This window comes from Hakea prostrata, chromosome 11 (genome assembly GCF_041222555.1).
Source record: "Hakea prostrata isolate BN-2017 chromosome 11, UWA_Hpros_2, whole genome shotgun sequence".
Taxonomy (NCBI): Eukaryota; Viridiplantae; Streptophyta; class Magnoliopsida; order Proteales; family Proteaceae; genus Hakea; species Hakea prostrata.
Window position 1 is genome coordinate 16,832,186 of NC_142610.1, and position 13,585 is coordinate 16,845,770.

General features: G+C 35.7%; 2 protein-coding genes across 3 annotated transcripts; both read left to right on the top strand.

Moving 5' to 3' along the window:
- Positions 1–3,073: 3,073 nt before the first annotated feature.
- LOC149000445 (putative jasmonic acid carboxyl methyltransferase 2) lies at positions 3,074–7,540 on the top strand. 2 transcript variants are annotated; one of them, XM_089140210.1, is made up of 6 exons: positions 3,074–3,994; positions 4,795–4,899; positions 4,970–5,374; positions 5,457–5,711; positions 5,793–6,111; positions 7,366–7,540. In XM_089140210.1, exons 2-6 carry the CDS (start codon positions 4,825–4,827, stop codon positions 7,404–7,406), a joined length of 1,095 nt encoding a protein of 364 aa, XP_088996336.1. In that variant the 5' UTR covers positions 3,074–3,994; positions 4,795–4,824; the 3' UTR covers positions 7,407–7,540. The 2 variants fall into 2 exon arrangements, with proteins under 2 accessions (XP_088996336.1, XP_088996335.1); XM_089140209.1 differs by lacking the exon at positions 7,366–7,540 and having other exon boundaries at positions 3,075–3,994; positions 5,793–6,258.
- Positions 7,541–12,046: 4,506 nt separating this feature from the next.
- Positions 12,047–13,567, top strand: LOC149000446 (putative jasmonic acid carboxyl methyltransferase 2). Its single transcript, XM_089140611.1, has 4 exons — positions 12,047–12,158; positions 12,258–12,662; positions 12,745–12,999; positions 13,081–13,567. Exons 1-4 carry the CDS (start codon positions 12,084–12,086, stop codon positions 13,435–13,437), a joined length of 1,092 nt encoding a protein of 363 aa, XP_088996737.1. The 5' UTR covers positions 12,047–12,083; the 3' UTR covers positions 13,438–13,567.
- The last annotated feature ends 18 nt before the right edge of the window (positions 13,568–13,585 follow it).

The following is a 13,585-nucleotide window of genomic DNA, read 5'->3' on the forward strand; positions in this document are numbered from 1 at the left end:
AAACAAGCTAGGACTTATGCATGAAAAACATTTCTTATTTTGAAAATCAAACTTGATGCATCATTCTTCTACACGACAAAATTAAATGGCTGGATTAAGATTATTGCAGACCCATCCATGTTCAGATTAGGAAAACCATCATTTAATCAATCTGGTTAGGGTCCTTCTTATTGAGGGCTAGACTAGGAAAAAACCATCCCTGATTAGATTCTCAAGTCAAACTGTTGCAAACCATCATATTGTTATTGTACAAGGCATTAAAACACCAAAAATCATATATAACAAGCATCGATATCTAAATCCTCGGACCAAAAAAAATGGGGTAAATGCTAGAATTACAATAGATATGAGAGAGATGCTTCAGGGTTAACTTATTGAAAAATTATCACTTAAATTGTTATTCAATTGATGGATCCACATTTTCTACAATTTGCAATCTTGTAATTTTCTACAATCACTTATTAGGACAGTGACATGTGGTAATAAATTATCTGACGACCACAATTAAGACCCATATTAAAAAAATTTTAAAAATAAATAAAAAATAAAAAAACTAACCTTCTCCTATTATTTTCCCCCTATTTTTGCTTCTCTTTCCTCACTTCATGAGGAAATATTTCCACCATTACTCTCTCTTCCACAATTTTGTTCCTTCTCCTTGTTCAATTTAGTCACTGTATTCATATACATCTTCTTCAATCCAATCATTAATAATGTGAATGATCTCGTTTTAAGTTTAAAAAATGGAGTTCATAAAGGTTTCATAGTGGATCCTCTTCTCTCCCAACATGATTACCCACTTTGGAAGAAGAAAGGAAGGGGAAAAAAAGGGGAGGAAAAGAATTCAGAATTTAGAAGAAATCTAGGGTTTTACTACTCTCCTCCCCCCAAAACAAAACTTGAGCCTGGATCACATTTCCCTTAGGGGACAACAATGTACTCCCTTGACGGTTTCCAACCACATAAATAGGGGATGGGGTCCACATGGGACCCATTGGATTCTTATTTTTATTTTTATTTTTATTTTTAATATTTATAGGTAAAGCCCACTACTATTATGTGGTTAAAAACCGTCAAGAGGAATACACTGTTCATCATTGATAGGAGGTGATCTAGACTACCCAGACTTTAGATCAGAACACATAAAATGCAGGACAACTGTAAAAAGAATGCTATGTAGCTCCTGCTCCAACACAATGGTGTGTAGAACCAGGATCTCTCCCTCTTCAAAAGCATGGCTAAGAACATATTTCATCAAATAAAATTGTTGCTTCCAAATTTTTGTCTTCTACGTTCACATTCCCTTAGGATGGCCAGTGGTCATTTTACTCGTATTAGCGGATCCAACTCTTTGTTAGTGCTATTACCCCCCCCCCCCCCACTCACCTCCTCCCATAAAAACCACACAAATAGGGTTGGACACCCCCACTTCCAGAGAATGCTACAAAATAAGAGTCCTAGCTATGACAAGATAGATTAGTGAGAAATTTGGGTTGACCATTTTCCATCACAGACTACAATAATCTATAAATAGGTGCAAAATCTTTGACCATGTAAAAGATAGCGGATTCTAAGTTAGCCCAGTGATAGCCAAGGAAACTAAGCATAATTTTAAGCATTTCAGAGTTACATTCCACCGAGTTATCTCAATGTCTTAGTATAGGAGAATTGGTTGCTCATCATGATTCAACACTTTTCTAGTGATCACGGAGATCATTAAGACCATGCATGAAACATGTCATCAGTTGAATCATAAAGCCTGAATTCTTAGTGTTCCTTAATGATCTTCCAAAGTAATGACTTCATCAACACCATTTTCAAAACTTTGCCCACCTTCCATGAACACCCAAAGAAGGAGAAGGGTAAAAAGTTGAGGCCATGTTCTCTCATAGGGTGACCTGATTCTTTTTATGAAGGGCTCTTTCCAAGGAGCACTATAGACTCCTTTTATTCCTCTTATGGCCTACATTGGCTCTTTAAAGTTTGAAACTTCATAAATAGTTTATATTAATTTTTTTTTTTAAACCATAATGCGTGCATGATATAGCTAGGTTCCTTCAATGGTTGACATTAAGGGTCAAGAATAAGGTGAATATTTACCTGGCAATGACTAGTCCTCCCAAGGTAATCAAAGCTTACTTTATTTTCTAACCGTCTAATGTTGTTTAATGTATTCCACCTCTCACCTATATCTTATGTTACTTATAAGCTAATTTGTCATTTGCATTCAATCAATAATGCTGATCTCATGAAAATCGTGTTTAAGGTATGTAATTGATACTTAAGTAACGTGCACAAGTACGTACAATATTAATTGTAGAGTTTTTCATGCTGCCCACTTAAGTTGGACCAAAATTATTGACTTGTTCACTTAAGTAGCCAAAATTACATGTTGTCCACATTGACCCTTTTCAAAAATTACAAGCTCCCCACAATTACTTTTCTATTAACTTGAAAACTGAAATGACCATTTTGCCTATGGTGTGAAGGAAAATATAAGGTTCTTTTTTCTTTTACAAAATCTCACTTAATTTTTTTCAAATTTACAGAAGAAAAAAATCCCCTGTGAAACAGATGGAATCTAGAGAGATTTAAGTAGAATTCAACAAAGAAGAATTTCGATCTTCCTTAGTTTTGGTCCCTAGGCCATAGATTCTCTGAGTCAATTCACATTGGTAATAACTGTATTTTCATCGAATTGTACTGAAATTTTGCCTATTTTTTTGTGTTGAATGCAAATCAAAAATAACAGTATTAGCTTCATGGTCACACTGAAAATATTTAACCCTACTTACCATCAATGTATGATTTTGAGGATTGAGAGTGGATTGCATATGAGACTTTGGTAGATCTTTTGATTCCTTTCTGTTCCTCCTTATGTGATTGTATGCTAACATTCCTCCATTTTCAGAAATAATCCCAAGAGGAAAAGTTATTACAATGATAATGTATGAAAAGTTATTAGGATTCAATGACTAAGTTAGCTGATCTTGGAATGTGATGATAATTTTTTTTCTAAATCATCCAAAGTAAGTTTTGCTGTATAAATAAGTTATACAATTCAAATTATTAAAAAATAATAAAGCTTCTAATCAAGGATGATGTTGTTTCGCCACTTCTTCTTTTCAAAGCTGTTTTCCTTCTCTTTCTTCTTTTCACAGAAACTTTTTTTTTTTTTGGGTCGAATCCCAGAAACATTACAATAAAATGTAAAATTTTTTTTTCAACTCAACTCAAAATCGAGAGTTGAAGATCTCCAATATTCTCTGTCCATCCATTGCTCGATCAAAGCAAGCTCTTTGAAGATTTGGCATTTCTTCCTCGGGTAAAGCGCACGCTACGTCCTCGATTTTGTTTTGCTCTCATCGTCTCCACCTGCAGCTAAAGAAGAAGAAGAAGAAAAGATCTTCGCTTTCTTCGGGCTACCTGCAGTGAACAGAGAATTGATAAAGCTAGCGAGACGACTACCAGGGGAGATGGGTTGCTTTATCTTCTTTAGATCATCATAGATCTTTAAAGCTCTGGATTTTGTCTTGGTGAAACCACTTTCATGTTTCAGCTTCTGCTGAGGAACAGAGTTGCTTCTCTGCTGGAAACGTGCATCAAAATCATTGAACTTCTTCTGTTGCTATTGTTCATGGCATAGAGGTTTCTCCGATCGAACAGGAACCGCAGTTCGATCTGGTTTCAGACCTGAAGATCTCGATCTCGAAACCGAGATCTGCATTCTCACACTTCCTTTTTGAAGGTAACGGCATGGTCGATTCTGCAAAACCTCTTTTTTTGGAAGATTCATCACCACTCGAAGAACTCTCGATCGGTTTGATCTGGCTCTCAACGTCTTTGGTTTTGCTAAGGAATTGAGAAGGACGGAGATCTTCTCTTGAGCACAAACCCACCTGTTGCAAAGAGAGATTTTCCCGGCAGAGAGAGAGAGATTTTTCTCGCCAGGAATGGTGGTGGCTATTTTCCAGCAGAGGCCAACGTGAATCATGTGAGCCACGTAGTTTTTTATTTTTTATTATATAGTAGAGTTTGGTAAAAATATGAATTTATATTTATATTTCATTTCACCCTATGGGCAAAATAGTAATTAAAATAACAGTAAGCAACTTAAAACATGATTGTGGAAAGCACATAATTTTTGCCACTTAAGTGAACAATTAACAATTTTGGTCTAACTTAAATGGGCACATGAAAAAGAAAACTCTTAATTATATCTATGTAGATATTCTTATGTGTCTACATTTCATTGGTAGATGATGATTTATGTTAGCATTTTCTCTAAATCTTGCATTAGTGGTGCGTCTAACGTGGTAGTACCTATGGTGCTCACCGTTGGATGCATGCTATGTGAATTTGATTACATATAGATAGCATGTTATCCTTTTGCCTCATTTTATTTATATTTCTTATGAAAGAGAGGGAGGTAATCTTCCAATGAAGAATTAGATAATAATTGTGCATGTTTTTACTTTGTTAAAAAATTTGCACGTTTTACGAGTTTATTAGGTGGATTTTGATTTATTGTGCAAATGCGTAGCACTAAGCTGCCTACGGTCCAGATCTAAAGTGGATCTCGACCACCCGTTTGTTTTTATTTATTTATTTATTTATATTAAATCCTTATAAGGTTGTTTGGGGGAAGAGATGCCAGACAGATCAACTATAATTCGTGGGTTCACTGGTCCCCAAGAAATTTTTTGCATTTTATAATCTATGATTGTACCAATCCTTGCCACCCATATATACAAGTATGATTTACATTTGCTAACAAAACTAAATGCAAAATAGGTGCTTAGGAATCTTAAGCTGAGATGAGCCATGGAAGTTCTACAAGTTCTTCACATGAATGGTGGGGATGGAGAAACTAGCTATGCCAGCAACTCCCAACTTCAGGTACTCTAATTTCTTTCATTTTTATTCCATTCGAGCAACTAAGAATGAACGTTGTTTTTCTTTCTTTCAGAAACTAGTGATAACCAAGGCAAAACTACTAATAATTCGAAGCATTTCAGATTTGTATTCCACCAAGTTATCTCAATGTCTAAGGATAGCAGATTTGGGCTGCTCATCAGGACCTAACACCTTGCATGTGATCACTTTAATCATTGAAGCGATCTATAAAACATGTCATCAGTTGAATTGTAAAACACAGGAATTCCTAGTGTTCCTCAATGATCTTCCAAGTAATGACTTCAACACCATTTTCAGAACCTTGCCAACCTTCTATAATCAGCTAAAGAAGGATTTTGGTGAAAATTTCGGGCCCGTTTCTATCACAGGATTACCTGGTTCTTTCTATGAGAGGCTCTTTCCAAGTAGTACTATAGACTTCTTTCATTCTTCTTACAGTCTTCATTGGCTCTCTCAGGTTTGAAACCTAATTGATACATCTCATGCACGCTCATGTGTTTTAGTATATTTTTTCTAACCATGTGTAATGAAAACTATAGGTTCCTCCAGCAGTTGGAAGTAACAATAAGGGGAATATTTACTTGGCAAAGACAAGCCCTCCTAGTGTGCTGAAAGCTTACCAGGTGCAGTTTCAAAAGGATTTCTCCTTGTTTCTTGGCTTGCGCTCTAAGGAAATAACACATGGAGGAAGAATGGTGTTGACATTTCTCGGCAGGAGAAGTGAAGATCCTTTTGGCAAAGGGAGTTGCTTTTTGGACCTGTTATCTAATTCACTAAATGACTTGGTCATCGAGGTATACATTCTCAATTAATGAACATGTACAATTTTTCTCTTAGTATTTAAAATTATTACAAGTTCTATTATTTTGTTTTAGGGTCTCATTGAGGAAGCCAAAGTGGATTGTTTCAATTTGCCGCTCTATATGCCTTCTAGCAAAGAATTGGAGAGTATTATTTGTGCAGAAGGATCCTTTTGTCTTGATCACTTAGAAATATTTGATACTAATTGGGACGCAAGTGATGGTGATGACAACAAGTTAATGTTGGATACCATTATAAGAGGGCAGAAGGTGGTGAAGTGTATAAGAGCTGTTTATGAATCCATGCTTGCCGACCGCTTTGGAGACTCTATCATTAGTACCTTATTTAGCAGGTACTTGGTGTATGTCAGCAACCACCTCTTAATGGAAGAGGGTAAGTTTGTTAATTTTGTTATTTCCTTGAGAGCAAAGTGATGTTTTAAGACCCTGAGGAGTGTTAAAATATTAATCTTCATCATCTCCTCAAATAATAAGTAGGCACACTTTGGTTATTTCCACTATAAATGTTAATGTGATTGTTGGCCGGAGAGCAGTCATTAATGGTGCATGTCTTAATATATGTATCTGATTAATACTCTACACCATCGTTGGAAAATTAAGTTTTCACTCAACGACATTTCTTTGTCAAACCTAATGTGTCGAGCAAGTCTCCTTTTTTTCGTACTCTTTTCTTTACATTCCTATTTTCATCATCTTCTATAATCTCAATTCTAGGCGAAAAGGGACAGATAAGGTTGTGGTGGTTTCATATTGAGAAGAAAAAAAGGAATTAACATTGAAGCCAACATACAAAAGTTCTAAGGTCTGTTTAATTATAGATCTAAATTGTGGTCTATCAATACTATATGGCCTGATAAAAGTATAAAGAAAACTAGAATTAGTGAGTCTCACATGGCTCAAGTGAAAGTACCAACATGGACATAGTAGGATCTTGTCTTGTCACCTGTTAAACCATGGGAGTGTCTTCATGACCCCTAATCAAGTCTCAAATTGTTTTTATCCGACTTGGAAGAGTCACCTAAATCAAAGGGCCTATATGATAACCTATCAGGTGTTTCTGTTTTGAAAAACACCAGAAACAGTTTTAAGTGTTTTTGAAAGTAAAAAGCCTTTTTATATGTGTTTGATAAAATTTGTTTATAGAAGCAAAAACAGTATTGACAGGTTTAAGCAAAGTTCTCATGTTTAAAATGTCAATTTCTATAATACCCCTATTATAAATATTATGGTTTGAACCCTTCGACTCAAGAGGACCAAGCAAACCAATATGTATGATTTAGTCCTTGTTCATGAGTTCATAAGGCACTTCTCGGCAGAATACTTGCTCCGAAGAGCTCCTCATAGAGACGGCCAACTGTCATGATGGACTTTTTGGATGGCCTTCCATTAAGTGCCCAACTAGTTACGTCTTGGCTAAAGTAACATTGTAAAAGACTTTTGCGTATCTTCTTCCCAACGTCAATCATTGTATTAATTTCCACATTGAATGCACTAAGATTCATTAATGCTCATTGCCTGCAAGAAAGCTTCTCATTCGCTTAAAGCTTCCTCAAGTATCCCTTGTGTTTTGTCTACCAAAGTAAGGGATATTTGTCACTCTATCCTAATTTGGTGGGATTGTGCACAGTTGTCTTGAAGCTTCTTCAAGAAGATTGGGCATTTGGCTAGTTGATCAAGCTACTCATCAGATGCCATCACAACCCTGCATCTAGGATCAAGAAATTCGACGGCTATGATGCATCTTCGCCACCTCAGAGGTATTAACTTGATATATAAGCCAATACTCTACACTAATTAGGGTAAGTCAAAGAACATTAATTCTGAATATTTATTCTCCTGCAATTATCCAAGGAGATATTCTCTCTTTCGTCTTCTTGGAGTATTTACTCCTCCTTACGAGGATTCGTGTTCACCAGATTTTGACTTAATCATTGGAGGTGGCTTCCATCCTCCGAGGCACCCCACACTCGCTTTCTTTGTATCTCAGGAACTGATCATGATTGGCGTAATAACGAACCAGTTGGTCTACAGTCAGATTTTGGAGCAACATCCCCTCTCTAAAATTGTTTCAATCCTTCTAACACCAGGATCATTAGTTTGCCTCAATACTATGTCACTTGGATATCTAGTCACATGGTGCCGTGCAAACTTGGATGAGCCAACCTGAAGATCATATACGTATGGCTTTACAACTCAAAGTCCTCATGTTTCTTAAAAATGGTTAGTATATAGAAATCGACATCAAACCCTAAGTGGTGCCATCTTCCCAAATGATTGTGTTGTAAATGTCATTGAACATATCCAAGTAGCTATATTCATCTGGGTCTATAAATTTTTCCATGATTTTGACACTATAGTTGTATACCACCGTAATCCATTGAGCATGAGTGATCTTATATGTGGATCCAAAAGGACTTACACCACAAAAACAAGCTAGGACTTGATACATGTAAAACATATCTTATTTTGAAAATCTAACTTGATGCATCATTCTTCTAGATGATAAAATTAAGTGGCAGGATTAAGATTATGCAGACCCATCTTTGTTCAGATTAGGAAAACCATCATTTAATCAGTCAGGTTAGTGAAGGGTCTTTCCTAGTGAGGACTAGACTAGGAAAGACCCATCCCTGATTAGATTCTCAAAGTCAAACTGGTTTAAACCATCATATTGTACAAGGCACTAAAACACCAAAAATCTTATATAACAGCACCTACTATCTAAATCCTCGAACCAAAAAATGGGGTAGATGCTAGAAATTCAATAGAGATAAGAGAGATGCTTCAGGGTTAACTTATTGAAAGGGTATCACTTAAATTGGTATTCTATTGGTGTATTCACATTTTTTACAATTTGCAATCTTACAATTCCCTAAAATCACTCATTAGGATTGTGATACGTAGCGATATCTTATCCAATTATCACAATTAAAACTCATATTAAGAAAAAACTAACCTTCTCATTCAATTTTCCTGCTACTTTTGCTTCTTTTCTTCACTCCATGAGGGAATATTTCCACCGTTACTCTCCCTTTCCACAATTCCGTTCATTTTCCTTCTTCAATTTTGTCACTGCATTCTTATACGTATTCTTCAATTTTTTTTCATCATCTTTCTTCAATCAATCATTAATAATGTGAATGACCTTGTTTTAAGTGTTAAAAACGGAGTTCATAAAGGTTTCACAGTGGACCTTCTTCCCTCCCAACGTGATTACCCACTTTGGAAAAATAAAAAAACAAAATAAAAAAGAGGAAAATAATTTGGAATTTGGAAGAAATTGAGGGTTTTACAGGCCCAAAAAAAAAAAAAAAAAAAAAAAAAAGTCGAGTCTAGATCACCTTCTTCTCAGGGGACTACAATGTACTCCCTTAATGGTTTTCAACCATATAAATAGGGGATGGAGTCCACATGGAACTCATTGAGTTCTTATTTTTAATATTTATAGGTAGAACCCACTACTATTATGTGGTTAAAAAACCGTCATGAGGAGTACATTGTTCATCCTTGACTAGAGGTGATCTAGACTCCCTAAACTTTAGATCAGAACACATTGAAACATGGAACAATTGGAAAAAGAATGCTGTCTAGCTCCTGCTTCGGCACAATGGTATGTAAAAATAGGATCTCTCTCTCTCTTCAAAAGCATGGCTAAGTACATATTTCTTCAAATAAATTGTTGCTTCCAAAATTTTCCTTGTCGGAGGATCTACTCCCATAAAAACCACACAAATAGGGTTGGACGCCCCACTTCCACTGGAATGCTTCAAAATAAGAGTCCTAGCTGTGACAGGATAGATGAGGTGGGTGAGAAGCTTGGGTCGACCATTTTCCATCACAAACTATAATAATCTATAACTAAGGGTAAAATCTTTAACCATGTAAAAGATAGAGGATTCTGAGCCATCTCAGTGATAGCCAAGGCAAAACCCGTTTTAATTTGAAGCATTTCAGAGTCACATTCCACTGAGTTATCTCAGTGTCTAAGTATAGGAGATTTGGGTTGCTCATCAAAACCCAACACTTTTCTAGTGATCACGGAGATCATTAAGGCCATGCATGAAACATGTATTTAATTGAATCATAAAATGTCTGAATTCCTAGTGTTCCTTAATGATCTTCCAAAAAATGACTTCAACATCATTTTTGAAACCATGCCCACCTACTATGAACACCTAAAGAAGGAAAAGAGTGAAAACTTTAGGCCATGTTCTATTGCAGGGTGACCTGATTCTCTTTATGAAAGGCTATTTCCAAGGAGTACTATAGACTCCTTTCATTCCTCTTATGGCCTACATTGGCACTTTTAAGTTTGGAGCTTCATAATAATTTACTATAATTATTTTTAGATCAAATTTTTTTTATAACCATAATGTGTGCATGGTATAGCTAGTTCCATCAATGGTACGTTGGCATAACAAGGGGAATATTATTTTTTTTGGGGGTCAAGAACAAGGGGCACATTTGCTTGGCAAGGACAAGTCATCCCAGCGTAATCAAAGCTTACTTTATTTCCTAACCTTCTAATGTTGTTTAATATATACCTCCTCTCTCCTACATCTTATGTTACTTATAAGCTAATTTGTCATTTGCAATCAATTAATAAATGTTGATCTCATGAAAATGACATTTAAGATAAGTAATACAGACTCTAAAGTACCGTGCACAAGTATAGTATTAACTATAGAGCTTTTTTCATGCTGCTCAATTAAGTTGTGCCAAAACTCTTGACAGTACTCATAGCAAAAATTACATGTTGCCCACATTGACCCTTTTATAAAATTACAAGTTCCTCACAATTATTTTTCTGTTAACAGTAAAACTGATATGCCAATGTTGCCCATGGTTTGAAGGAAAATATAATTTTTTTCTTTTACAAAAACTCTTTTAATTTTTTCAAATTTACGAAAAGAATTCTCTGTCACAGCTGGAATCTAAGGAGCTAGATGTAGAATTCAACAAAGAAGAATTCCGATCTTCTCTGTCACTTTCTTCTCCATCCATTGCTCGATCAAGCAAGCTCTTTCAAGAGTTGCCATTTCTTTCTTGGGTAAAACACACACACTACTTCCTCAAATAGCACCCACTCCTTCCCCAACCAGCGTCCACCGCTAGCAATTGAAGGTTCATCATCGCTCGAAGAACTCTTGATCGGTTTGATCTGGTTCTCAACCTCTTTGATTTTTCTGAAGAACTGAGGAGGACGTAGATCTCGTCTTGAGCACAAACCAACCTATTGCAAAGAGAGATTTTTCATGCCAGGGTGGTGGATATTTTTTAGGCAGCCAACGTGAATCGTGTGAACCAAGGATTTTCTTTTGGGTAAATTTTAAAAAATTAAATGAGGTTTGGTAAAAATTTATACTTTCTTTTATCCCTCAGGAAAAATAGTCATTTTAATTTCAAAGTTAAACAAAAAGTAACTGTGGATAATTTATAATTTTTGAAAAGATACACTGTGAATAGCATGTAAATTTTGTCACTTAAGTGGGCAATCAAGAATTTTGGCCCAACCGAAATTGACAACATGAAAAGAACTCTTAATAATATATATCTCATTGGTAGAGCATGACTCATGGTAGCACTTTTTTTCTAGATTTTGCTTTAGTGGTTTGTCTGACTTGGTGGTGCTTATAGTACACTTTGTTGGATGCACATATATTATTATATATATTATTTTTTCTATTATTATTATAATCGATATTCATTCGGGCTGGCTCACGCTTACCTTGATTACATCCTCTCTCTCTCTCTCTCTCTCTCTCTCTCTCTCTCTCTCTCTCTCTCTCTCTCTCTCTCTCTCTATATATATATATATATTCAATTATTATTATATCCGATGTTCATTCAGGCTAGCTCACGCTTACCTTGACTACATCCTTGAGAAAGCTTTTATAATTAATATAGGCAGGACTTCCCCTCTAACCTGGAGGAGATTCAAAATTTAACATCTAATGAGGAAGTGTTGATCTTTTGCAAAAGTTATCCTTGGGGTTCTCATTTTATATGTTTTTAATAAAAAAAAAAAAAAGAAAAGAAAAAGAAGGTAATCTTCCAACAAAGACTTAATTAATAATTGTGCATGTTTTGTATTTGGTAAAACTCTTGCACGTTTTACGAGTTTATCATGTTGTTGGGGGTGGTGGTCGGGGTGGAAGCTACACTAGTAAGATCAACCATATTTTTCAAAAAAAATATATATACTCGCACGTTTAAAACAAATTTTATATTGCATTTTATAATCTATAGTTTTATCAATCCTTGCCTATATATACAAGGATGATTTACATGTGTAACACATTGAATGCAAAATAGAGGCTTAGGAATCCAAAGCGAAGAGAAGCCATGGAAGTTCAGCAAGTTCTTCACATGAATGGTGGGGATGGAGAAATTAGCTATGCCAGTAACTCCCAACTTCAAGTACTCTCTCTCTCTCTCTCTCTCTCTCTCTCTCTCTCTAATACTTTCATTTTTATTCCATTCAAGCAACTAAGCATGAATTTTGTCTTTTTCTTTCAGAAACTAGCGATAACTAGGGCGAAGCCACTGGTAATTCAAAGCATTTCAGATTTGTATTCCACCAAGTTATCTCAATGTCTAAGGATAGCAGATTTGGGCTGCTCATCGGGACCTAACACCTTACAAGTGATCACTTTAGTGGTTGAAGCGATCTATGAAACATGTCATCAGTTGAATTGTAAAACACCGGAATTCCTAGTGTTCCTTAATGATCTTCCAAGTAATGACTTCAACACCATTTTCAGAACCTTGCCAACCTTCTATGATCAGCTAAAGAAGGATTTTGGTGAAAATTTTGGGCCAGTTTCTATCACAGGATTACCCGGTTCTTTCTATGAGAGGCTCTTTCCAAGCAGTACTATAGACTTCTTTCATTCCTCTTACAGCCTTCATTGGCTCTCTCAGGTTTGAAACCTAATTGATACATATCATGCACGCTCGTGTGTTTTAGTATATTTTTTCTAACCATGTATAATGAACACTATAGGTTCCTCCAACAGTTGGAAGTAACAATAAGGGGAATATTTACTTGGCAAAGACAAGCCCTCCTAGTGTGCTGAAAGCTTACCAGGTGCAATTTCAAAAGGATTTTTCCTTGTTTCTTAGCTTGCGCTCAAAGGAAATAACACCGGAAGGAAGAATGGTTTTGACATTTCTTGGCAGGAGAAGTGAAGATCCTTTTGGCAAAGAGAGTTGCATTTTGGACCTGTTTTCTAATTCACTAAATGACTTGGTCAACGAGGTATACATGCTTAATTAATGAACATGTACAATTTTCCTCTTAGTATTTAAAATTATTACAAGTTTTCTTATCTTGTTTTAGGGTCTCATTGAGGAAGCCAAAGTGGATTCTTTCAATTTGCCGTTGTATATGCCTTCTAGCAAAGAATTAGAAAGTGCAGTTTGTGAAGGATCCTTTTATCTTGATCACTTAGAAATATTTGATATCAATTGGGACGCAAGTGATGATGATGACAATGAGTTTATGTTGGATAACTTTATAAGAGGGCAGAAGGTGGCGAAGATTATAAGAGCTGTTTTCGAATCCATGCTTGCTGACCACTTTGGAGACTCTATCATTAGTACCTTATTTAGCAGGTACATGGCGAATGTCAGCAAGCACATCTTAAAGGAAGAGAGTAAGCTCGTTAGTTTTGTTATTTCCTTGAGAGCAAAGTGATTTTTTAGGACCCTGAGGAGTGTACGTAAAAATATTAATGTTGGTCGTCTCCTCAAGTAATAAGTAGCTGCACTTTGGTTATTTCCTCAATAAATGTTATTGTGATTGTTGGCCGGAGCGGTCATTAATGGTGCATGTCTTAATATAT